This window comes from Wyeomyia smithii, chromosome 1, assembly GCF_029784165.1.
Source record: "Wyeomyia smithii strain HCP4-BCI-WySm-NY-G18 chromosome 1, ASM2978416v1, whole genome shotgun sequence".
Taxonomy (NCBI): domain Eukaryota; kingdom Metazoa; phylum Arthropoda; class Insecta; order Diptera; family Culicidae; genus Wyeomyia; species Wyeomyia smithii.
The window spans coordinates 167,452,301-167,478,862 of record NC_073694.1 but is presented as its reverse complement, the minus strand read 5'-3'; the positions used below and the strand labels follow the sequence as shown (position 1 = coordinate 167,478,862).

The following is a 26,562-nucleotide window of genomic DNA, read 5'->3' as shown; positions in this document are numbered from 1 at the left end:
TACCGGAATTTTTTTTCCTATCTCAACACCAACTGGGAAGCCACGGAATATGTTACATTTTTTATAAATAGTGTTGTATTATTATTTTTTTTCTTCGTATTTAAAATATTTGGGATAAACCAATTTACCCTAAAATAAAATTGGGATTTTTTGGTACTGTTTTTCCGATATTTTTTTTAATTACTACTGGCCCAAACGGACTGGTTTTTAGTTAGTTTTAAATGTACAATTCAATGACCGGCTAAGACCTGTTACCCCTGCCGAGAGCGTCATTATCTTTTGGTATGCCTACTAAATAGGGTTTCTATTGGCTTTGGCGTACAACAGATGCGTTGTGAAATGCGGTATCTCGCCAGCTACATCTAAGGCAGCGGCCATGTCATGAGACTAGTAAGGGGGTGTGTCAAAATTACCTTACTACCAGGGGCGACTCGTCCATAGGTGCAACCTGTGCATTGCACACGGGAATGCCATGCAAAAAATATATTTCAATCGCAATTTATATTAATATTTTATTGGTTTTTAGTTTCACTTTCAAATAGTAACAAATAGAATGACTTGCGTGATTACGCGGAAATGATTGTGATTACTTCCTCAAACTGTGATTTCCAAAATTTGTAGTTGAACAGGTAGGTTCAAAAGCCACGAGTCGCCCCTGCTTACTACGAACTAATGCATTCGTTAATCTTAAGTTATTGAGTTCTAGCACGTAGTGCGCTTTTTAATGCGTATCGGGACAAGGTAGCGTCTATAATCTCGCAGTGTTTGTTGTAGGCGTTCATGATGCTGTTAATTGGTCCATGCTTGGCTAAGTACAGCGATGCCAACCTTTTTTTATAAAAAGCTGGGAAAATTCCACGGGAATGGCATCGCTGTCAGCTACCATACATTTGACGCGTTACCAACATCACTGGCACTGGTACCCGAAAAATGGGCAGTTTACCCTTATCTTATGTTGATTCGGGCAAACCGGCCAAATGTTGACTGCAATTATTAATAGCATATCAGACAGTTTTGAGCAATTTCTTAAGGTTTTCACATGGTATGTGATATTCTAAGTGATATTTAGTACATTAATTGTGTCCCAAAGCAAAGTGAAGCAAACTGTGACAGCAGAAAAAGTAGTTTTGGGACAAACGGTACAGAAATAGATGTTCGTAACGCTTGAAGGCTACCATACCATTCCCTTGGAAAATCAAAACAAAAAACTGGAGAAAACTGGAAATATAAATTTGAAGTTTTTACAGAAATTAATTTGATTTTCGGTTCAAAAATGCTGCACCGTATTAATGCATGTAACCAAAAAAGCTGAAAGAAATTTTTTTACTGATGAAGATTTTAGTCACTAGCGTCCTTGAAATTGAGTGAATTTCAATTAAAATCTTACAACCGAGGGGCATGAATGCACAAAACACTGAAAAGACCATACGTGCAATGGGAATGAGTTCAAAAAATGTGGTGATGAACATAAAACTGGATCAATTTTCAAAAAACTGGAAATATTCAACCTTCTGCTGTTTCGCTGGCGATTTTCAAAAAAACTGGAGATATCCAGGAAAAACTGGAGGGTTGGCAACGCTGGCTAAGTACGATTCGAAATAACCAATACAGTGTCAGGCGGAATATCAGAGTCGTCCTATTCAAACCAGCACGCGCTGACTAAGTAGGACTGTGAAAAGTAACCGCGCAGTCGCATTCATTAAAAGCAATTATAAGTGAATCAGATATCTATTTTTCAACACTTTTTACTTAAATACTTTTTAATCGATAGAATTATTTGAGAAAAAAAACATTGGTGTGCAAATTTCCAATGTCATTTCGAAAGTAAACCCTGATATCTTCCCCTAGATCGGTCCCTTTGTTGATATAGACACTGCGCAGAGACTCTGAAATGAACAGATGAATTAAGAATGAACATTACATTGCCATGAAATGTCAAAGCAAAAGCAATGCCAAAAACAACATTAAATAAATCAAAAGCCAAAACACACGTCCAGCCGCAATTCTCTCAAAACGTTTATTAGCAGCTGAAAAGCCCTCGTGGTAATTGTTACATGATTTTTTAAAAATTTTCAAAACATTTAGCTTTATACAAACATACGTATTTATCAGGTAATTTTCGATAACAGTTGATTCATTGTTGAAAATTAAACTGATCGACTCATCATCACAGAGCAGCAGCAAGGCGACGACGGTGTTCCCAGAGGCGACACGGATAAACTAACGCGCACACTCCTTGTGGAAGAGAAATCAAATATTTCTAGCCGAAATGAGAGTAATTGCCAGAGGAAACATGCCTACCGCGGTGTGATCGCACGAGAATGATCTTAGCCGGCGACAGTTGAGAGTTGACCGTGAGACCGTTCGGCCGTAATTCTTGCGTTCTAGAAGCAAAAAAATAGCACACACCAGAAAAAGCACCATAAAAGGTAGTGCAAAATGACGGACCAAATAAGCGATCCGATCCGGAAGTGTTCGATAATACTGAAAGGGGCTAAGAATGACACAGAGAAGTTTGCCGCCTTGTTCATGGTGACCAAATTGATCAAGGGTAAGGATTGCAACAAGGCCGGCAAGCGGCTGCTTTTTGATTCCATTGGCTTCGATTTTATTCGAAGACTGCTAGCTAACAAGGATGCCCCGGATGCTTCCGCATACCAGAGTGTGGCATTGTCGATACTGAGCAGTTTTTGCGACGATGAAGAGCTGGCAACGAACAAGGATATGTTGGAGAGTATTCCGGTTTTCCTCGGAATTGTATCCACGTGTGACGACGAAGAGTATGATGATAATCTGATCGTGATCAACGAAGCTTACCATTGTCTGCAAAGTATTGCTTCACACGAGGCTGGTCGGTTGGCGCTCAAGGAACATGGTGTGATAAAAAAGATGGCAGAGGTTTACACCCAGCAGAGCTTCCAGATTGATGAGGCACTAACGCTGATTGTGACTTTAGTTAGCCATTTCGGTCCAGCTTCCTGGGAAGATGATCCAACTTTGTTTCACGCATTGCTACAGCGCGTGTCACTGGACTTTGAAACAGATCATGCAGAGCGAAAATTCGAACTGGCAGAAATGATTTCGGTATTACTATTTACCTGTAGAAAGGAATTAATTTCCAGAACTGTTTCTGGGGAGATCTGGCCCGAGTGTCTCTATAAGGGAGTGACCGATATTTTGAAAAGTAAAATTGGAAAAGCTCAACGGGATCCAACGCTCAAATTGACGGCGAATATACTGGAAGTGTTGGATATAGAGTGGACTCTGAAAGATCAAGATTGTCCTAAGAAATTTTTCCTGCTATTGCTACAACTAGCCGCGATTGAAGTCCGCATGCAAATGGAAAACAAAAGTTTCAACCAGGTACTGGTGCAAGCGGATTTAATTACAGCTTGTTTTATAATCCTGGAGCTGTCAATCAACTTCATGTCTACCGACCAGCTGGATTTGGATCAGAAGGAGAAACAGCAGGTCTACACCGGATTGAAAGGTGCCTTTACTGCAGTGTTGTCCGTGTTCACCAAGCTTTCTAACGATACAAAGAAAGATAAGCTACAGAAGAAGGAAAAGGCTTTTGCTTGCGCTATGATTCGTGTTTTAAGCGCCTGGATGGCACAAGAAACTTCCGCTCTAAAAGCACAAGTGTTCAAACTGATACCGTTCATCTTTCAATTGGCGAATGAATCTTTCTACGAGTCGCGGGATCATCGTGTTAAAGCACGAACAGAACCAACAGTGGAACAGGCTCCGCCAGATGTTCTTCGTGTAACTCTCCCAGCAATGTGTCATCTTGTAGTGGACGAGGATGCCCGTAAAATTTTCCTCAAAGAGAAAGAGGAACAGGTTTTGTACGACTGTTTGCTGTTTCACTGGTCCATTGCTCACTATAAAAAACCGCCAGTACCACGCGCCGAACGTCTCAAGCGTATGAATGAGCCTGATCCGGAAATGACATCGCAACAATTAGACGAAATGAAGGACTCAAGAACGGCCATCGTTTCTCTTTGTAACATATTCATGAACATTACTGTGCTGGAACCAAAATTGGTCGAAGAAAGTACTGTTTTTGCTCAACTGCTCCGTTTCATCTTCGATAATTCACCGGAACTGAAAGATACCACGGAAAATCTTGTTTTACATGGCCATTTGGCCGTTCTAGGGTTGCTTTTGCTCAAGCAGCAAGCATCGAAAATAAAAAAGAACGATTTTTCGATTTGCCGATACATTCAAACAACAATTCGTTTTTTGTGGGATGCCTATAACATCGATGAATCCAACGACCCTCAGGCTTTGGTCGTTTCATTGGCTTATAAAGAGTACTGGTTCGAGGTGATGGAGCTATGGTTTTTGGGAATGCAAACCATGAGTGGCATTATTAAACTAATTCCATGGATTTCCGAGTTTGCCGTTGAATCCGGCTGGGCGGTCGGAATCATCGAAACACTCCGCAAGGTGAAGATCGGAACGTTACCACCGAACGTTAAATTGGCATACGAAGATTTTCTATCGCAGCTGGTTGACGCCAATCCCACGGTCGCAGCCGTATTGAAAAAGGCCGATGCTCTCAAGGTGTGCCGAAATCATCGGTTGATGGAACTGGGTAAAAAGCTGTTCGGCGATTAGGATTTCGAGCTTCCTAGAGTAATGATTATTGATACAATTCATTTGTATGTTTTGTTTGCTATCTGGAAATCTAATAAAGCAGAAACCTGTAGCGATTTTTTTTTGGAACGTATAACTTAACTGTTTAGCATCAATTCGATATCCCACATCGTTCGGTACGGTCCAGAGGATTGGGAAATTCCACACGGCACAACTTTCTCGCTGTGCAACTCGACGCGTGTTTTTCCCAACGCAATCAAGTTGCATGTTATTTCTTTTGTGGGTCGATGGCGAACGCGAGGGTAAATTTAGATACTTTCCAAACCGCGCAAGGTCTGGTGGCTGGTGCCGATGTGTGCTGCCTGTTTGTCCCCCCTCGTCGCACAAGACAGCGATTTCCATCATTTGCTTCTCAAGATGTCTGCGTGGTGTCGGATGAGAGTGTAAGTGCGAGTGTTTCGAAATGTGTTAAACATTCCTCGCTTGATTTCCTTGGAACTGCGGGTGAATATGTGGATGCCGTTAATTTTCCTGCTTGTGCAGCGGCGAGCCAATATGAATATTACGCCTTCGCAGATTTGTTTACTCTGGCAACTGTTTGGTCAAGGATAATAAATTTACAGATTTGGGAATCAAAACAAAAAATAACATACATTTAAAGTGTGTTTCCAATGGTTTTCATATGTTGCTTTCTACATGAAAAGGTTGCAGTCGATCCAACACTTACAAAACAGTTGTTTTTGTCATTTAAATTTCCCATCAATTGCGCTTCAGAATAAAGAGAGCATTTTATTAGTGAATTCCAGTTTTTAGGCTTATTTTGATAAAATATGGCCATTTATATTTTATATGTTTTATTATTATAATATAATATAATATTATAACAAGACATGATTTTGAGTTAAATATTTTTGTCAAAAAATGTTGATTTCCCTAAACTGGACTCGGAGAAATATCAGCCATCAGAAAAAAGTGCCCTTTGCGCAATCATGATGTAGAGATAACGTCACCATAACATTCCCCGTACGACAAAACCAATCGGTTTATAATTTTAAAGTCTATAGGAAACAGACAGGCAGAGATGATATTAGATTATTGCGAGTACCAAAAACGATATAAATGAAAAGATGTGCTTGGCAAAAGAAGCAAAAATTAAAATGAACAACACTAATCGACAAAAGCGAAAAAATGTTGCCCTGAAGCTCAAAATAGTTACCCTAAGAAGATTATAGCTTTTTAAACTCAGGAACAAATGCCGTTCAAATCGAGCATTAACAAAATCATCACCAAGTGAATTTTTTAATGGTACAATGACTCAGTTGGATGCATTGTAAATAATGACTTTATTGGACTATCCACAAGTCATTGCCATTTTATGGAATAATAGAAAATTCTATATTTACAACTCAATCCATTTTTTCCGTGTTTTATCACTGCGACCAATTTTTTGATCTTTTGTGACAAACTCAATCCTAAGAAATGATTGAAATTCTCCATTTTTCCTTTGAATTGTGTAATATTCAATGTCGCGATCACCTAATTTTAAGCACAGCAAACAGGCATTCATGTTCATATGAAGAAGTTTGAAAATCGTGTGTAAAAATTTGAATCAAAATACTTATACTACATATTAATACACTGACGACATCTGTCTTGTGGTGCTGCAGTTGCACTGCATAAATGTTTCCTTATCGATATTTTATCGATATCAGTGCTTAGTTTGTCAGTGACGCGAGCGCTACATAGCGGCAGCATTACCACTTACTGGTAAATGACAGTTCCAAGTTTTTACACATCGTTTAAAAATAAGATGAACGTCTGTTTCCTGTGGTTTAAGTACGCGGCGTCGAGTATGTTTTTTTCCAAAAATAGACGTATTTCAGACGACAAACAATCCTCTTCAACTTACTTTAAGAAAAATTGACCAAAATAATGTATTCACTAATTATAATATTAGGCGTTGGTGATACACACATTATCTGGATAATGGAAATGGGTAGACTAGTTTTAGTTAGATATTTGGCATTCGGATTCATATGAAGCCATGGAGCCGGCTGACGACTACAAGTATTCCCGACCGTAGCCAATGACAATGACGATGGGGAAAGTGAATGAACTGCAAAAATATTCTACTTAAAATTGTATGTGCGTCACCCCTTAGCATCTTATAAGCGAGTTCAGGTGCGCAGACTTAAAACACATAAAAAGGTTGTAAATCACCAATCTATTTCTGGGTGTGCTTGGCAATTTTTAATAAATTTGTTTCCTAATTATAGTGCTGATTCAGTTATTTTGAATGTCTAATTGTGCCCTTTTGAGTAATCGCTTTTTCCACTAGTCACTTTGGTACAGGGCAATGAGGGCAATGCACAAAAGCATAGACCTTCTTATGAAGGAAGAGGAACGTAAAGATGCAGGAAAATTCCCCAATATGGCCGAAAAGTTCGTTGATGACGTTGCAAGACGTTGTCGAGATCAAGGAAACTTTCTTTTCTTTCGTTCTTACTTTCGTTTGCTTATAGGTTGTGTGGAAACTAAGAATAACATTTCTCAGTTTGCTGAGTGTATTTTCCTTATTTTTCATCAGTTTTTCTTCTGCATTGTTACCGTTTTGATTTCGTATATGTGTACGACTGAGTGGAGGAATTAGGGCACAATGACGAAGTGATGTAGAGTAAATATCGGCTCCGGCAGGCCGCATGTATTATCGGCTGGCTCAATGTGGTTATCGAGCTTGTGTGAATATTGGCTTCCTCTTAATGCTCGGAGTGCCTCGCTTTACTATTATCTTAATCCTTGAAATTGTTTCAATTACATTGATGAAACACATTATTTACATCTATATGCATTATTTTTCAACTAAAAAAGCATTTGAATTGCAATTGCAATTTGAATTAACAGATTTTCGATGTGTGTGTATGTATGCGCTTCATCTCCCACTAACCAATAGTGTTTTTGTTAAAAAAAAATCTGCATATATTTTTTTTTTTAAATTTTACACTTGTGGTAGACAAACAGACGTACCATACAAAATTCTTAAAAACTGCGGTTCCGATTAACTTGTGCGAATATTCCACGTAACTGAAATTATAGCAGAATTAAAACAATTTCAGAACTGAAATCTAGGACAATTCAGCTTAATGAGCAGGTAATGAATGCATACTGTGATATTTTCCGATAATTAAATCACCTGAATAAAACAAATCAATTTCCATGAATATAAAAGCACACTTTTTATTGCCTATTCTCACTCAATGCCAGGACCGTATGCAGGCACCACACATACAATAATAGTTGTCCCACCAAGCAGTCATCATCAAGTAGGGATGTGCAATGGTGGAACCAAAGGCTTAAGAGCCTTGAAAAAATAGTCGAAAACTTTTCAATAAAGCAAAACCATGGCTAGTACCATGGAGTTAAATAATAGCGACTTTAGTGACATTTTTAATTTAAATAGTGACCAAAAAGTGAATAATATAAAGCTTTAAAATTCATTACTTGATCTCAAATGGACAATATTCCATCAGAAACATGTATTTAAAACATAGGATGCGAAGAAAAATCTCCACCTTTATTGTACATTGCATCAATTATAAAATGCATAATTTATTAACAGATTTTGAATTTTTATTTGTTCAGTATCCAACGAATTGAGGTTCAAACACGACGATGTTAAATATAAAGCCCTATTACAGAAGTCGAATCGAGAATGTATTCAGATCGACTTGAACTGTCCTACAGTACGGTCGCATTTTACCAACAGCTCGAGGCCAAGTCTTAGACTACCGAGAGATATTGAAATTTTGTTTTTCGCTTTCAACAGGCAATCTTCTTGAAAGATTACCTGTTGAAACGCAAAGCAATAAATTTGTTTTTAACGTTAACGAGTGTTTAGTGAGTAAATTTTGTTTGAGATATTTCTACTTAAATTCTATAGTGAAGTGAAAGTGTAGTGAAGTTTTCCAGTAATGCCTGGAAAAAATAAAAAAGCTCGCTTTGATGCGGCTTCAAGGAAACGTGAGGCATCTCCTCCAAGTGACACTGAAATTTCGAATAACAGGTATGATATTCTTTCTTCCGTTGGGGATCAAGAAATTCAAACTTCTCATACTGAGCATAAAGCCATTATGAAGAAGGTTAAAGTTCCACCTATTGTGGTATTTGTAGCTAATTTTAAAGCATTTCGATCAGAGCTTTCATCGTTTCTGTCGGATGTGAAAGTTAGTTTTCAGATTGGCCGCCAGGGCGAAATTCGTATTTTGGCCGAATCCTTTGATGGCCATAAACATCTTTTACAGTATTTGACTGAAAAGATGTATAAATTTTATTCTTTTGATGCCAAAAACGAGAGACCGTTTAAGGCTGTTTTAAAAGGTCTTTCAAATGACCAAACTATATATATAATTTTGATGAAACGAAAGGCAAATGCCAAAATTAATCAAACTGGAATACACCAGGGAAATTACTTAGTACATTTTGATCGCACCAAAGTAAATAATTTGAAATGTTTGGAAAAAGCACGTGTTTTATTTAACGTACGAATAAAGTGGGAAAATTTCAAGAGACATGGAGAAATCCATAATCTTACTCAATGTCGGAATTGTCAAGCCTATGGTCATGGAACTCGAAACTGCCATATGGCGGCAAAATGTATGATTTGTGGTGACACTGGTCACACGAAAGATATCTGCCCCGTGAAAGAGACCACCATTAGTTTCAAATGTGTAAATTGTGGGGGAAATCACAAATCTAATTTCTTTAGTTGTTCTGTAAGGTCAAAAATTATTGCTTCCAGACAACGTAGGAATTCTAAGCAACCTGTTGTCAATGTGGGTATACAAAAGACTTTCAATACTGTTCAGGCATCACCAGCACTTTCACTAGCAGGTGTGTCTGTAGGTAATAATTTAAATTCAGATAACAAATTTCAGACAAAAAATCCTGTTCAGGCAACACCAGGCTGTTCATATGCCAGTGTCCTTACAGGTAATATTTCAAATTCAAACAGTAACAAACCATTCGTGTTTGGTGCTGAAAAGTCAGCCAGTATTGATTTAGGTAGCCCAACTCCAAAAAAAATTGAATACCTACAACAATCCATGCTGCAGCTAATGTCCGTTTTGTTGAACTGTAACTCGATGTACGAGGCTGTTCAAGAAGGTATAAAATTTACAACTAATATTGTCATGAAATTGAAATTCAGCAATGATTTCAAATAATGCTGTAAATTTTCTAAATTGGAATGCTCGCTCTTTAAAAGCGAAAGAGGATGAATTTTTCAATTTTTTAACAGTCCACGATGTGCATATTGCAGTTGTGACTGAAACGCTTTTAAAGCCAAATATTAAACTAAAAAAGAACCCAAATTACATGGTTCATAGGTTTGATAGAATTGATGTTGCCGATGGTGGAGTTGCAATAGTTATCCACCGTCGAATAAAACATCGTGTTTTACCCCATCTTGAAACCAAAGTTATCGAGAGTTTGGGAATTGATATTGAAACAAGTATTGGCACTTTATTTATAGCCGCAGTGTATTTGCCTTTTCAATGCACTGGTGAGCGAAAAAATTATTTCAAGGGAGATTTGCAAAAACTCACAAGAAATAAATCTAAATTTTTAATCATCGGTGATTTTAATGCGAAACATCGATCTTGGAATAATGCTCAAAGCAATTCCAAAGGAAAAATATTGTTTAATGATTGCTCGGCTGGATTTTCTTCAGTTTTATTTCCAAATGGTCCTATATGTTATTCTTCTATTAGGAATCCATCTACAATTGATTTGGTACTAACAAATCAAAGCCATTCATGCAGTGATTTATTAACTCATGCTGACTTTGATTCTGATCATCTTCCCATAACATTTTCTATTTCCCATGAAACTATTTTAAATGCCACTAGATCTGTGTTAAATTATCACAAGACTAATTGGGATAGATATCGTTCTACGATCGAAGAAAATTTGAATGATGATATTATTTTACAAAACAGTGCTGACATTGACAGAGCATTAGATAATTTTAGCAGCTTAATACTCAATGCTCGGAATTTATCAGTTCCTAAGGCTCGAGTGAAATTTAATGCACCAATTATTGACAGTGAACTTCAACTTCTTATACGTTTGAAGAACATACGGAGACGTCAATACCAAAGGTTTCATGATCCTGCTTTGAAAATTATTTTTCAAGAATTGCAAAAGGAAATTAAACATAGATTCACTCTTTTGCGAAATGAGAATTTCATGAGAGAAGTTGAACAACTAAAACCTTATTCAAAACCTTTCTGGAAGCTTTCGAAGGTTCTCAAGAAACCTTCGAAGTCCATTCCAGTCCTTAAAGATGGTGATTGCATTTTTCTAACGAATGAACAAAAATCTCTGAGGAGCACATTGAAAATATCCGGTCAAAGTGCAATAAGTATATCAAATGTTTATATCCTCTTATCAACAGGAATTCTAGACTTTGTCTCAAGAATAAACTGTTAATTTACAAACAAATTTTTAGGCCAGCAATGTTATATGCAGTTCCCATCTGGACAAGTTGTTGTACAACCAGGAATAAGACACTTCAAAGGATTCAGAATAAACTTTTGAAAATGATTTTGAAGCGTCCTCCCTGGTTTAGCACGAACGAGCTGCATAGGCTCACTAATGTAGAAACATTAGAAAATATGTCAAGCCAAATTATCAACAAATTCCGACAAAAATCGTTGCAATCCTCAATTGCAACGATCAGCTCACTTTATAGTCAGTAAGATAGTTTTAAGTTTATTTTAAGTTTTGTTTTATTCCTTTTTTTTTCCTTGACAAGTAGGTTTAATAATTTTCCTACAATTACATTAACTTAACTGCGAAAGCTAATAACATTCAATAATATAAAAAAGCGTACAAATATATATATATATAATAGTGTTGAAATGTCACCATTTGTGGCAGAACACACAATACTAATTCTGAATAGATATTAGTACATAAATAAATCATTCGAGAATGTATTTCAAATGAGACGAGTTGTTCGTCGAAGCTTCTGTAATACACCCCATACCTTCGATTTTGTTAGTCCAAAACAGGAGAGTACAGTCACAAGGAAATTAAACTAGTTACATAATTTAACCCTGAAAGATAATCATATTTTGATGTGCGTTAAAGGATAATCATGCGTCAAACTGATTTCTGACTTTCAAATGATTGAAAGTGCAACTTTTTCTTTATAAGTTATCGATGAACAGTTATTACGAAGTTAACGCATCGATGGATAACAAAAACCAGTATTTAGGTTTGAACATTTCTCGACTACTTTGTGATAAGGTCGTATGTCTAAACGCAAACAAAACGAGTGAGAGATGATTTGTGCTTGTGAGGTACAATGAATATAACTCTCACTCGTTTTGTTTACGTTCAGACATACGACCTTATCACAAAGTAGTCGAGATTTCTTCATTGATTAAGAAAAAACGAGAAAAACTGACACACTGTTAAGAGAAAAGAGCGCATTGCTGAAAGCGAGGAGTCAAAACAACGCAAACTATCTTTCTAGGGTTAAACAGCTTTTAGAATAAGCCTTTACATTGGCAGTTCTTAGACAGTTTGCTTGTATCTATCCTACACTGCTCACTCCAATGAGAAATTCAAGAAACTAACTGTCCAAATATTCAGTAAATAGGAAGCATTTTTTTCAATGTAAGTTTTAATGCTTTTTGCTCATTCAAAGCTAAAATAGTGACCATTTCGTTACTTTAGTGACTAAAAATGAAATCAGGAAATCTAAAAGGAGGTCTTGGATTCAAATGTGTAAATCTATAGAAAGGACTCCAGTTGTTACCAGACTACAAAAGACTCTTGCCAAGGGTCATATCGTTGCGCTTGGCAATCTAAAGCGTCACGACGGTATCTACACTAGTGGTCCTCGGGATTAAATCTAATGATGGAAACGCATTTCCAGGTTCTATTGAGAAAACGGACTCAGCCATTTCTGATTTAGGTGTAATTTGTTCTATGAAGACTTGCTCTGAATCAAACGAAACCGCTTTCAAAGTTCCAGTTTGCCTATCAAGCTGGAAAATCTAGTATCACAGCGCTTCATACGCTGGTTATGAAAATTGAAAAGTCACTTTCAGCTAAAGAAATTGCTCTGTGCTCTATCATGGATATTGAAGGTGCTTTTGATAACGCGTCCTATTTTAAAATGTCTAGTACAATGAGGAAAAGTATTTTGCACGAGTATTGTAGACTGGATTCATACTATGCTTGCAAAAAGAGAAATCACTTCTGAGTGGGGGGTACGTCTATCACGGTAAGGCCAGCGAAAGAATGTCCGCAAGGAGGTGTTTTTTGCCACTTATGTGGTCTTTGGTGGTGGACAATCTTCTTAGAAGCTTAGGACCAAGAGGTTTCGAGGTTGTGGGCTTTGTGGATGATATAGTCATCTTGATAAGAGGTAAGTTTAACAACAAAATTTCGAAAAGAATGCAAGAGGCTCTAAAGTATACCCAGTCTTGGTGTATAAAGGAGGGTCTCAGCATTAGTTCGACAAAAGCTGTAATCATGCTTGTCTTTTCTCCTCAGAAAACCTCTAGAGTGCAGGAGAACATCTTGCACTGCGGAAACAACTGCTCTTACACTAAAGAGCAAGACAACGCACATGTTAGAAGAGAATGACAGACGATTTTTATCTGGTGAGCTTCCTGAGAGCACCGCGGTGAAATCTGAAATCTCTCTCTTGCGAGACAACGAACTATGGTGTACTTTCTCACACGTATGGACATCACGCACAATAATTACACAGCAGAGTTATCTGCGGTGCGTTTTACAGTTTGTTTTATGAGCATGGCAGAAGAGGAGAAGAGATTGGGAGTAAAAAAAAATAGACTGCGTTGCTCGTGCCGGTTTACTCTGGTCGAATTCGTTTTCGCGATGTAGCTACACGAGGACTACACTTTTGCCCGGTAGGTTTTTTTTTTCACTTTCCAACTACTCGCCAGTGGAATCTGTGGTGTACTTCTGCGTTTTCTCTGTAGAGTGATTCACCCCTCTTGTTTCTATCAGATGTGGGATGAGCTGGAATTGTGTTTGTCTCTCTGTAAGTTGGTTGAGACACTTTGGAGTGGAGAAAGAAGCAGTGTGGTGAAAGCATTTGCTACACGTAGGCACATACTGAAAGGGAAGTGCGCGGTGAATTTTTTCCCCGCTCTTTCCACATACTGAGGAGAATGACAAGCATGGCTGTAATCGTACCTTTTACTAGAAAGAGGAAATTCAATCTAAAAACTCTCAAGCTTTAAGGAGCAGAAATTCCATTTAGTGGACAGGTTAAATACTTAAGAGTTAAGGTCTTAACATAATTAATACGTTGCGGTTGCGTTTGCGGCAAATTGACAGTTAGCTAATACATTTTCTATCAAATTTATGTCAACGCAACGCAAACGTATCCATTGTGCTTGGGCCTTTACCCTTGATACCAAGCTGACCCGAAATGCACATTTTGCCTGTGCAATCAACAAGGCGGTCAGTGCATTATGGTTGTGCTCCAAGACCGTTGGAAGAAAGTGGGGCTAGAGACCAAAAACGGTGACCTATGCTTCGTTAGTATGATGGCCGAAAACCAAAGCTCTTGGTGCAATTTTTTATCTCCCGCATAATCAATAACCATAAAACGTGCCTAACAACTAGTTCGGGAAATAATCACGAATGTATGGGCTATCGTTAAACCATATGGATTATCATCCGTTCATGGTTATTGATTATGCGGGCTGCTGCAACGTGCAACTAGAAGCAGAGAAGAGTGCTTTGAGGCTCAAAAGAACAAAAACTGTCTTGTCAGGTGATCTTGTGGCCCACAAGTTGTGGGTCACCTGACTATACTGAACTTTTTCAAAAGATGGTCAGTGATGAGTATGAATGGAGACTGGATGGGGATAACTATGATATTCCTTACAAGGTATGCGAAACGTTGCGTACAGACTGGGAAGTCCTGATGTCCGTCCCGGCTCAACGAAATTTTCCACAGATGGATCAAAAATAGGTACAAAAACTAGTGCAGAAATCTTTCAGTGGCAATGGGACACTGGCCAACATTGTTTCAAGCAGAGATTTTTGCAATTCTTGAAAATACAGACGTAAAAATATTTGTATTTTCTCTGACTGTCAGGTAGCGTTAAAAGCACCTTATGCATATAAAATGTACATCCAAGTCACCAAACGTAAATCATTGCTGCGATAGTGCCATATCACACCACCAAGACTAATAATAATAAAAATAATAATAAAGACTATCAAAAGATAGACAGGATTATGTAGGTATAAGCTTTTTCCGACAAAGTCGACAGCAGGTCGAGAGTTCGTTATGTGGCAACTTCAAGCATGAAGATGTTTAAATATTATATATTCAGTCAATAGGAGTAAATTCGTCGTAATATTTTTAAACAATACTTTCGAATCCTTTTCAAAGTAGCTTTTGAACCTTTTCTCAATACTGAACATGATCATCGCTTCCAACATCCAAGTTGATTGTGCACAACTATTGAAACTATTCTCCCTGCTTTATTACAGGTAGCAGACCTGCTGCAGACGGAACATGGCCTACCAGGCGAGGTGGCGGCCGAAATCGGTACCACCTATCTGAACGCATTTCGTCGATGTCCGGATAATACGGATGTTCCCCTGGCTCAGTGGCGTACCCAGCTGTGGGAGGACGCCCTTCCAGTCGGCTACAAGCATCTCGGCCACCAGCTGTACACACGATGGCTAGAGTATCGCACGCGTTACCTCGCTCCTGGCGCAGAGATCATCGCGATGTTGAAATCTTTGCGCCGCACCTATCTGCTGGGAATTATCTCCAACGGGCCTTCGGCTGCTCAATGGGAAAAGATCGACAGGTTGGGTCTGAATCGTTATTTCGATTGTATTCTAATTTCCGCAGATCTGCCGTGGGCCAAGCCAGAACGAAACATCTTCTATGCCGCTTGTCACTATTTGGGAGTGCGGCCGGATGAATGTGCTATGATTGGTGATAAGCTGGAAACCGACGTTCAGGTGAGTTGTATAGTTAAAGTTGTGACTTGTGAGCATGTGCTGTTGGTGACTCATACACTCTAAACAGAATCAAAAATGAAAAATTGTCGAGTGAATGATGATCTGTTGATTATATATGTTGAGTTGTGATTAATTGCAACACACCTTGATAGTCGGTAGCGACTGCTGTGTTAGGGCTAATTTAGGCAAGAGAAATCGGATCCTGCGACCGGAAAGTCGATCGCGATCGCACAGAACTCGTACGATGGATCCTTATAGCCGACGGTGGTAAGTCAGTGTTGATTTGCTCTTGTGTTGAGAAAGTGTATTTGTTTATCCAAAAATAAGAGCTGAATTCGTTGGAAAAATGCACGATAGTACAAAACAATGTTGGTTTTACATTGTCTTAAGTTAAAAGTAAAACAGTAAATGTGCATCTTCCGAAGAGTTCCCAAGTATTTTTGATTATTTATCAAAGAATCATACTTCTCAACCGCTACCACTTATATTACTTTCCCACCATAGACGATAATGATGTCTTACTAATTCTTACTCGTTTGTGTTCTATCGCATCATGTTCTTACTTTGATTGTGCATACTGGACCACATCCGCACCGCATCTTTTAGGGTGGCGTTGATTCCAAATTGGGTGCCACCATTTGGTTACCATTGCCGAAAGATCTACGCCTGATGCACGACAAAACAATGGCCGATCTGGAGGATCACATACGACCGGATTTCATAGTGCACAATCTATTGGATCTGCCATCCGTCCTCCCGGGACAGTCGGAGACATGTGTCAGAGGGCCGCAACAGCGACCTCTAGAGGAAAGACGTGGATCTGACTCGTTTATACCAAAGACAACTCGCAACCGCGCTGCTAGCTACAATCGGTTCCTACCGGACGTTCCGGATTTATTCAGCTGTAGTAGTAATTCATGTGATAGTAACGGCAGCATTGAAAGTAACTAGGTCGCTCTCTCTTCAAGTTAGTAAAACTTTAGATGGGTGGTTTAGACTAGTAGTGACAAAGGCAGGCAGTCTCAAATAATAGACAAACGTTAAGTACTAGACAAGCAATGTAACAGAACCAAACCAGGCTCCCCTTCTCGAAAAGAGTGTCGAAGTACCTGAGATTACACGGCAAATATAAAGGAGTTAGAGTACAATAACATACTAATTTTGTACATTTTGCAACACAAAACAAAAAGAAATTGTATCATATTACCCTATCACTAGGTATGCAGTTGGTATATCTGGCAGGCCAGAATTTTATCCTAATTGAACTCAACTCAAGAGTTCTATCTCGTAAAAAGCGAAGAACCATTACTGTAAAGACGCGCCTAAATATGTTGCTCACAACTACCGGATACGGATACCGTAAAAAAGTGTAAATTTCGCATTGTGAACAGAAGCTTCGAAGATTGTAAATTACAAAAGCACCTTCTGTTGCTTGTTTATGTGTACCGAAACGAATCCCTTCTTGATATAAATTTGCAACTGTGAAACTGTGTCACCGGGAGAATCAGCGTCCTATACAGCGCTAGCTTTGTGCGAGTTTGCATACTACGAGGCCTTAGCTGGTTATGTAGTTCGTAGGTGATCCCGTTCGCAGCTACAACTCATCGTTTCACTTCGCGGCTCATATCGTTGTCACATGTGCTTAAACGTACCAAGATCAAGCGAAATCATTAACCACTTTAAATCGTTCCCCATCAATCTGCGAAACTCCCACACTCCCTGCCAGCTACCATGTACTTTGTTTTGGTGGGGTAATTCTGAGTCCCAACTCGAAAGGCCGATCCTACGGTCGATTCCGATAATATCAATGTCGTCCGCATAACCAAGGATCATGTGTTTCTTTGCGCGTTTGATTTTCTTGCGTACTGCACCTCCAAGGGCGATGATCGATAGTAAATTCCCTTTGTTTTAGTTCATCTAACGTTACGGACGCGACTGATGTCTCGCCAGCTGTCCGCACGCATCATTTCGATCCCTACAGTATCATACGACTCAGCTTAATTATTTTCGTCTGGAAACTGTATTCCAGCATAACATGCCACAGCTCCTTACTTTTTACTGAGTCCTATGCCGCCTTTATATCTATTAACAGATGGTGAGTCTGCAGATTATACTCCCGGAACTTATCGAGGATCTGTCGTAGGATGAAAATTTGATCCGTCGTGAAACGCCCTGTCGAAAAACCAGCCTGGTGTTTGCCGACGGATTCCGTTAATGGTCTCATTCTTGAGAACAGGATACGGGAGAACACTTTGTATGCGGAATTGAACAACGTAATGCTTCGACAGTTGCATCAATCTAGTCAATGGTCCTTATTGCAGATTGGACATCTGTGGCCATCCAATCAGTCATTCGGCATTGGATCATCCACCCAGATCGTCAGTAAGATCTGGTGAATCGCATAGTATAGCCGCTCGCTCCCCGCTTTCAGAAGTTCGAACGGGATACCGTCCTTCCCATTTTTCAGCTCTTTTTTAACCCCCTCCTGTGTTGATGGGTCCACAATTCGTTCATCGCTTATAATTCTTATCCTGTCGCCCTTCTTTGCTCATCTTGCTCCTCACCGTTCCCCGGGTTGAGAACCGCTGCGTTACGCCATCAACTTTCAATCGCTGTATGTTGAAACGTTCGACAACCGTGCGCGGATCTTACAAACGGCGAGATAATGACAGGATCCAATGTCAAACCTTGCCATTCCTGGCCGCGGTAAAATCGATCAGCCTCAGGTCGTTTTCATTGATTAACGAGCGAAGGCTATACCTTCTAATAACCGGATGGAAGAATTCCTCCCTCCCAATCTGTGTTCTGATAATAGGTAGCATCACGTCTAGACGATCTTATTCTGTACGAAGGCGAAATAAATTTTATTTTCAATTGAAACTGAAATAAACGGTTGTTTGATAAATAGGTTTTACGACATACGACTTCTAGTAAAAGGCAAATCGTCAGTATTAGTTTTACTTCAACTCACTCTATTTGTTGCTTTCATATTTCGAAAGTAGTCACACTTATCTGCTAGAACCGGTATGTAAACCGTCAAGTTTTCTCGCTGTTGTTTTGAAGCGTTGGAATGCTCAACGCTTCATTTGCTGCGATATTTAATACACCCAGAGTAAAAACTACATGCACAAATTTTCGTGCTCGTCTATCGGTAATAGTTGAAAGCGCGCCAAACACCAAGTCGATTGTTATAAAATATATATGTTTAAACTTGTCGCGTTTTCTATCAAATCACAATTCCAATCCGATACATTTTTAGTATGCATCGGAGTAACATCTACAAATTTTTTTTTTTTTCTCCTTGATCTGTGTAGTGAGCTATTGTGCGCGTTTCAACAAAGCCCGTTGCCTAATGGATGCGTTTGTGTGTTCTGTGTGTATTTTCTATCGTAAACTATAATAAAATGACAAAAAATGGTGACTGCTAAATTTTTAGTTGCGTCACAGATGGCATTTCGTTGAGGAATGTAATTTTATATCGTTTTCAACACGTTACAGCAGTTTGCATAGAAGTGTTTTCTTTGACTAATAGGACTAGTTTATCCGGCTGATTTAACTGCTTTCGTTGAACTGTTCCACGCCTTTCACAGCGTGTTTTACGTTCGGTGCGATAGTGTTATCGCGATTTTACTATTTAGACCGTTTGTAACTTCTGTTCTAGTTTATAAGTTTCTTATTTTGTTCAATTGTTCATTCCACAGGCACATACATTTAGCTGTTTTCGTTTGTCACTCTTTTTTAATACTCTAACTTGGTACAATAGATTTTTTTTCCAAACAACTCTGTGTTTACCTCTTTTAATTTTTGGTTTAGATGCTTGCCTTCTATGTTGCTACGATGTTTCTTCGAAAGAACATTTTTGAGGTAGGTTGCAAAACAAGGGATTCGAAGCAAATTACTATAACATTGCAACGTCACGTTGATAATTTGTTCCACATTTTGATACGAAGTGCACGGAATTAGGGCCCGCCCCGCACAGTATTCGTTTATTGAAGTTTTAGCAAATCGACAAAGAATCATTTCGTAATAAGTCTCTATAGGTAAAAATTTGTAGCATTGCCGCCTTGTATCTAAGCTTAGACCAAATTTACATCTGTAAAAAAAAAGTTCACTCTTGTGTACATCAAACTCAGAAATTTAGGTTCTTATTGAACAGACTGAATATTTATCATCTGAATTGTATATACACATGTTTTTATAAAATGTAACTTTTACAAATTAATCTTACAAGCTGCCGTAAAACTGCGCAGTTTTTTTTTGTGTACAAAAAAATAGTTACTGTCTTAATTGTCGTAGTATCGCTTTTTCATGGCCCGATACTTGCGCAGACTATAAAGCGTTTCAATCTCCTTGATAACGTACTCTCCGAGGGCAATCGCTTTTTCAATTTTCTCCGGATCCCTTTCCGCGCTCTGTCGTTTAAAGGCACCGTAACACTTTTGACGAAACTTTTCCGGTCCGCCAGGATACTCCCGTCCGAGGTACTGCAGCTAGAAAGGAAATCTTTTTGTTCTACGACAGATTCAATATTCGATACCTTGACCTACCCTTTTGTATAGATCCAAGACACGTCTCCTGCTGGCGGACATGGTTTTACGTTTTACAACTAAATAGTTATTTTATGTAACAAATGCTGGAACAGCTGTTTTCTTATCAGAATCCTCATCAAAACAACCAATTCTGTAAAATGTGGTACATAAAATTCGATCCGTACTGTCTGTCACATACTTCGCTACCTGTCTATCGCATATACCAATGTCATTGATTGCATTTCAACTGCGTTGAAAATGTAAGCACATGATGTGTTTTTCACCTTCTTCATATTTATCAAACTGACTGCGATGTGAAATATGATGACTTCTCTTCTCCATAAATTTAAGACTAGAACTAGAATCGTCAAAATTGACCTTAGATCACGTTGATAGGGTATTATCTTATCTAAACTTAGAAAATGTGCGCAAAGTTGAACAGCAGGATGTGACTGATGTAAATAACAAAAGATGTGCTCACGACTGCACATTTCGGTGATAACTTTCAACTCTGTATCTGTCGAACACAGCTGTTTTGTCGTTTTTTCTCACACAGGACTCAAGAGCGGAGGGGAAAAAATCCGGATAACAAGAAGAACCGTTGCGCAGACTTGTGTGAATTCGCCCAACAAGAAACGTACCCAACAAAATCGTGAAATATTTCATTTTGTTGGGTAGCTGGTTTTGTTGGTTTAAATCCGGATTTATATATGCTGCGTGATTTTACCCTCCGGAACTAAACCAACAAAAACGAAATATTTCAACAGAAGAAAGCATAGAATGCAGCGCTAATGGTGGGCAGCACTGAAACTAAAAATGTGAATTAAACCAACAAAATTGTTAAGAGATAAAACTTAACAACTAATTAATAGGCAAGATAGAGCAATATAATGGATTGGAAATGTCACAAGAATCCTAGAAAGGTTGCAAAATATTGAGTTGTTCGGCCCAATTGACATTCCTGGTCACCAGGCTAGATATGGGAAAATTCAAGATTTTTCGATTTTTCTCCATATAAGCCTCCCCCTTATCGCATATAGCAAAAGTCTGCCTACTGATAGGGAAATCTAATCGATTGGAGATGTTGACTAGGACCCTAGGCATATTGGAAAATATTGAGTTGTTCGGCCCAATGGACATTCCTGGTCACCAGAGTAGATATGGGAAAATTCAAGATTTTTCGATTTTTTCCCATATAAGCCTCCTTATCGCATATAGCAAAAGTCTGCCTACTGATAGAGAAATCTAATGGATTGGAGATGTTGACTAGGACCCTAGGCATATTGGAAAATATTGAGTTGTTCGGCCCAATTGGCATTCCTGGTCACCAGGGTAGATATGGGAAAATTCAAGATTTTTCGATTTTTCCCCATATAAGCCTCCTTATCGCATATAGCAAAAGTCTGCCTACTGATAGGGAAATCTAATCGATTGGAGATGTTGACTAGGACCCTAGGCATATTGAAAAATATTGAGTTGTTCGGCCCAATTGGCATTCCTGGTCACCAGGGTAGATATGGGAAAATTCAAGGTTTTTAGATTTTTCCCCATATAAGCCTACCCCTTATCGCATGTAGCAAAAGTCTGTCTACTGATAGGGAAATCTAATCGATTGGAGATGTTGACTAGGACCCTAGGCATGTTGGAAAATATTGAGTTGTTCGGCCCAATTGACATTCCTGGTCACCAGGGTAGATATGGGAAAATTCAAGATTTTTCGATTTTTCCCCATATAAGCCTCCTTATCGCATATAGCAAAAGTCTGCCTACTGATAGGGAAATCTAATCGATTGGAGATGTTGACTAGGGCCCTAGGCATATTGAAAAATATTGAGTTGTTCGGCCCAATTGGCATTCCTGGTCACCAGGGTAGATATGGGAAAATTCAAGGTTTTTCGATTTTTCCCCATAAAAGCCTCCTTATCGCATATAGCAAAAGTCTGCCTACTGATAGAGAAATCTAATCGATTGGAGATGTTGACTAGGACCCTAGGCATATTGGAAAATATTGAGTTGTTCGGCCCAATTGGCATTCCTGGTCACCAGGGTAGATAAGGGAAAATTCAAGGTTTTTCGATTTTTCCCCATATAAGCCTCCCCCTTATCGCATATAGCAAAAGTCTGCCTACTGATAGGGAAATATTATCGATTGGAGATGTTGACTAGGACCCTAGGCATATTGAAAAATATTGAGTTGTTCGGCCCAATTGGCATTCCTGGTCACCAGGGTAGATATGGGAAAATTCAAGGTTTTTCGATTTTTCCCCATATAAGCCTCACCCTTATCGCAAAAGTCTGCCTACTGATAGGGAAATCCAATCGATTGGAGATGTTGACTAGGACCCTAGGCATGTTGGAAAATATTGAGTTGTTCGGCCCAATTGACATTCCTGGTCACCAGGGTAGATATGGGAAAATTCAAGATTTTTCGATTTTTCCCCATATAAGCCTCCCCCTTATCGCATATAGCAGAAGTCTGCCTACTGATAGGGAAATCTAATCGATTGGAGATGTTGACTAGGACCCTAGGCATATTGAAAAATATTGAGTTGTTCGGCCCAATTGGCATTCCTGGTCACCAGGGTAGATATGGGAAAATTCAAGGTTTTTCGATTTTTCCCCATATAAGCCTCACCCTTATCGCAAAAGTCTGCCTACTGATAGGGAAATCCAATCGATTGGAGATGTTGACTAGGACCCTGGGCATATTGCAAAATATTGAGTTGTTCGGCCCAATTGACATTCGTGGTCACCAGGGTAGATATGGGAAAATTCAAGATTTTTCGATTTTTCCCCATATAAGCCTCCTTATCGAATATAGCAAAAGTCTGCCTACTGATAGAGAAATCTAATCGATTGGAGATGTTGACTAGGACCCTAGGCATATTGGAAAATATTGAGTTGTTCGGCCCAATTGACATTCCTGGTCACCAGGGTAGATATGGGAAAATTCAAGATTTTTCGATTTTTCCCCATATAAGCCTCCCACTTACCGCATATAGCAAAAGTCTGCCTACTGATAGGGAAATCTAATCGATTGGAGATGTTGACTAGGACCCTAGGCATATTGGAAAATATTGAGTTGTTCGGCCCAATTGGCATTCCTGGTCACCAGGGTAGATATGGGAAAATTCAAGATTTTTCGATTTTTTCCCATATAAGCCTCCTTATCGCATATAGCAAAAGTCTGCCTACTGATAGGGAAATCTAATCGATTGGAGATGTTGACTAGGGCCCTAGGCATATTGAAAAATATTGAGTTGTTCGACCCAATTGGCATTCCTGGTCACCAGGGTAGATATGGGAAAATTCAAGGTTTTTAGATTTTTCCCCATATAAGCCTACCCCTTATCGCATATAGCAAAAGTCTGTCTACTGATAGGGAAAAATAATCGATTGGAGATGTTGACTAGGACCCTAGGCATATTGGAAAATATTGAGTTGTTCGGCCCAATTGACATTCCTGGTCACCAGGGTAGATATGGGAAAATTCATGATTTTTCGATTTTTCCCCATAAAAGCCTCCTTATCGCATATAGCAAAAGTCTGCCTACTGATAGAGAAATCTAATCGATTGGAGATGTTGACTAGGACCCTAGGCATATTGGAAAATATTGAGTTGTTCGGCCCAATTGGCATTCCTGGTCACCAGGGTAGATAAGGGAAAATTCAAGGTTTTTCGATTTTTCCCCATATAAGCCTCCCCCTTATCGCATATAGCAAAAGTCTGCCTACTGATAGGGAAATCTTATCGATTGGAGATATTGACTAGGACCCTAGGCATATTGAAAAATATTGAGTTGTTCGGCCCAATTGGCATTCCTGGTCACCAGGGTAGATATGGGAAAATTCAAGGTTTTTCGATTTTTCCCCATACAAGCCTCCCCCTTATCGCAAAAGTCTGCCTACTGATAGGGAAATCCAATCGATTGGAGATGTTGACTAGGACCCTAGGCATGTTGGAAAATATTGAGTTGTTCGGCCCAATTGACATTCCTGGTCACCAGGGTAGATATGGGAAAATTCAAGATTTTTCGATTTTTCCCCATATAAGCCTCCCCCTTATCGCATATAGCAAAAGTCTGCCTACTGATAGGGAAATCTAATCGATTGGAGATGTTGACTAGGACCCTGGGCATATTGCAAAATATTGAGTTGTTCGGCCCAATTGACATTCGTGGTCACCAGGGTAGATATGGGAAAATTCAAGATTTTTCGATTTTTCCCCATATAAGCCTCCTTATCGAATATAGCAAAAGTCTGCCTACTGATAGAGAAATCTAATCGATTGGAGATGTTGACTAGGACCCTAGGCATATTGGAAAATATTGAGTTGTTCGGCCCAATTGACATTCGTGGTCACCAGGGTAGATATGGGAAAATTCAAGATTTTTCGATTTTTCCCCATATAAGCCTCCCACTTACCGCATATAGCAAAAGTCTGCCTACTGATAGGGAAATCTAATCGATTGGAGATGTTGACTAGGACCCTAGGCATATTGGAAAATATTGAGTTGTTCGGCCCAATTGACATTCCTGGTCACCAGAGTAGATATGGGAAAATTCAAGATTTTTCGATTTTTTCCCATATAAGCCTCCTTATCGCATATAGCAAAAGTCTGCCTACTGATAGAGAAATCTTATCGATTGGAGATGTTGACTAGGACCCTAGGCATATTGAAAAATATTGAGTTGTTCGGCCCAATTGACATTCGTGGTCACCAGGGTAGATATGGAAAAATTCAAGATTTTTCGATTTTCCCCATATAAGCCTCCCCCTTATCGCATATAGCAAAAGTCTGCCTACTGATAGGGAAATCTAATCGATTGGAGATGTTGACTAGGACCCTAGGCATGTTGAAAAATATTGAGTTGTTCGGCCCAATTGACATTCCTGGTCACCAGGGTAGATATGGGAAAATTCAAGATTTTTCGATTTTTCCCCATATAAGCCTCCTTATCGCATATGACAAAAGTCTGCCTACTGATAGGGAAATCCAATCGATTGGAGATGTTGACTAGGACCCTAGGCATGTTGGAAAATATTGAGTTGTTCGGCCCAATTGACATTCCTGGTCACCAGGGTAGATATGGGAAAATTCAAGATTTTTCGATTTTTCCCCATAAAAGCCTCCCCCTTATCGCATATAGCAAAAGTCTGCCTACTGATAGGGAAATCTAATCGATTGGAGATGTTGACTAGGACCCTGGGCATATTGCAAAATTTTGAGTTGTTCGGCCCAATTGACATTCGTGGTCACCAGGGTAGATATGGGAAAATTCAAGATTTTTCGATTTTTCCCCATATAAGCCTCCTTATCGAATATAGCAAAAGTCTGCCTACTGATAGAGAAATCTAATCGATTGGAGATGTTGACTAGGACCCTAGGCATATTGGAAAATATTGAGTTGTTCGGCCCAATTGACATTCGTGGTCACCAGGGTAGATATGGGAAAATTCAAGATTTTTCGATTTTTCCCCATATAAGCCTCCCACTTACCGCATATAGCAAAAGTCTGCCTACTGATAGGGAAATCTAATCGATTGGAGATGTTGACTAGGACCCTAGGCATATTGGAAAATATTGAGTTGTTCGGCCCAATTGACATTCCTGGTCACCAGAGTAGATATGGGAAAATTCAAGATTTTTCGATTTTTTCCCATATAAGCCTCCTTATCGCATATAGCAAAAGTCTGCCTACTGATAGAGAAATCTTATCGATTGGAGATGTTGACTAGGACCCTAGGCATATTGAAAAATATTGAGTTGTTCGGCCCAATTGACATTCGTGGTCACCAGGGTAGATATGGAAAAATTCAAGATTTTTCGATTTTCCCCATATAAGCCTCCCCCTTATCGCATATAGCAAAAGTCTGCCTACTGATAGGGAAATCTAATCGATTGGAGATGTTGACTAGGACCCTAGGCATGTTGGAAAATATTGAGTTGTTCGGCCCAATTGACATTCCTGGTCACCAGGGTAGATATGGGAAAATTCAAGATTTTTCGATTTTTCCCCATATAAGCCTCCTTATCGAATATAGCAAAAGTCTGCCTACTGATAGAGAAATCTTATCGATTGGAGATGTTGACTAGGACCCTAGGCATATTGGAAAATATTGAGTTGTTCGGCCCAATTGACATTCCTGGTCACCAGGGTAGATATGGGAAAATTCAAGATTTTTCGATATTTCCCCATATAAGCCTCCTTATCGCATATAGCAAAAGTCTGCCTACTGATAGGGAAATCTAATCGATTGGAGATGTTGACTAGGACCCTAGGCATATTGAAAAATATTGAGTTGTTCGGCCCAATTGACATTCGTGGTCACCAGGGTAGATATGGAAAAATTTAAGATTTTTCGATTTTTCCCCATATAAGCCTCCCCCTTATCGCA

General features: G+C 39.1%; 3 protein-coding genes across 6 annotated transcripts in view; 2 read left to right on the top strand and 1 right to left on the bottom strand.

Moving 5' to 3' along the window:
• The window catches only part of LOC129728665 (N-acylneuraminate-9-phosphatase), a 28,911-nt gene extending 11,857 nt beyond the window's left edge, over nt 1–17,054 (top strand). Inside the window, exons 2-3 of the mRNA XM_055687119.1 lie at nt 15,151–15,633; nt 16,240–17,054. Of these exons, the coding sequence (XP_055543094.1) occupies nt 15,151–15,633; nt 16,240–16,584 (828 nt within the window). The 3' untranslated portion in view covers nt 16,585–17,054. The remainder of the gene's footprint in view (nt 1–15,150; nt 15,634–16,239) is intronic.
• LOC129728639 (neurochondrin homolog) lies at nt 1,944–4,738 on the top strand. Of its 3 annotated transcripts, none has more exons than XM_055687098.1 (2): nt 1,944–2,043; nt 2,113–4,738. In XM_055687098.1, the coding sequence occupies exon 2, from the start codon at nt 2,440–2,442 to the stop codon at nt 4,621–4,623; it is 2,184 nt and encodes a 727-aa protein (XP_055543073.1). In that variant the 5' UTR covers nt 1,944–2,043; nt 2,113–2,439; the 3' UTR covers nt 4,624–4,738. The 3 variants fall into 3 exon arrangements, with proteins under 3 accessions (XP_055543073.1, XP_055543066.1, XP_055543079.1); XM_055687091.1 differs by having other exon boundaries at nt 1,954–2,112; nt 2,174–4,738; XM_055687104.1 differs by having other exon boundaries at nt 1,955–2,112; nt 2,179–4,738.
• A 1,528-nt stretch (nt 17,055–18,582) lies between the features above and the next one.
• On the bottom strand, nt 18,583–20,687 carry LOC129729588 (electron transfer flavoprotein regulatory factor 1). 2 transcript variants are annotated; one of them, XM_055688272.1, is made up of 3 exons: nt 20,370–20,687; nt 20,181–20,313; nt 18,583–20,123 (listed from the first exon to the last, which is right to left on the bottom strand). In XM_055688272.1, exons 2-3 carry the CDS (start codon nt 20,220–20,222, stop codon nt 19,917–19,919), a joined length of 249 nt encoding a protein of 82 aa, XP_055544247.1. In that variant the 5' UTR covers nt 20,223–20,313; nt 20,370–20,687; the 3' UTR covers nt 18,583–19,916. The 2 variants fall into 2 exon arrangements, with proteins under 2 accessions (XP_055544247.1, XP_055544237.1); XM_055688262.1 differs by lacking the exon at nt 20,370–20,687 and having other exon boundaries at nt 20,181–20,356.
• Between the last annotated feature and the right edge of the window lie 5,875 nt (nt 20,688–26,562).

Coding starts and splice junctions, on each gene's coding strand:
- LOC129728639 (XM_055687098.1), top strand. CDS start 2,440: ATGACGGACCAAATAAGCGATCCGATCCGGAAGTGTTCGATAATACTG.
- LOC129729588 (XM_055688272.1), bottom strand. CDS start 20,222: ATGTCCGCCAGCAGGAGACGTGTCTTGGATCTATACAAAAGG. Junction 20,124..20,180: donor TCTTGGATCTATACAAAAGG/GTAGGTCAAGGT, acceptor TTTCCTTTCTAG/CTGCAGTACCTCGGACGGGA.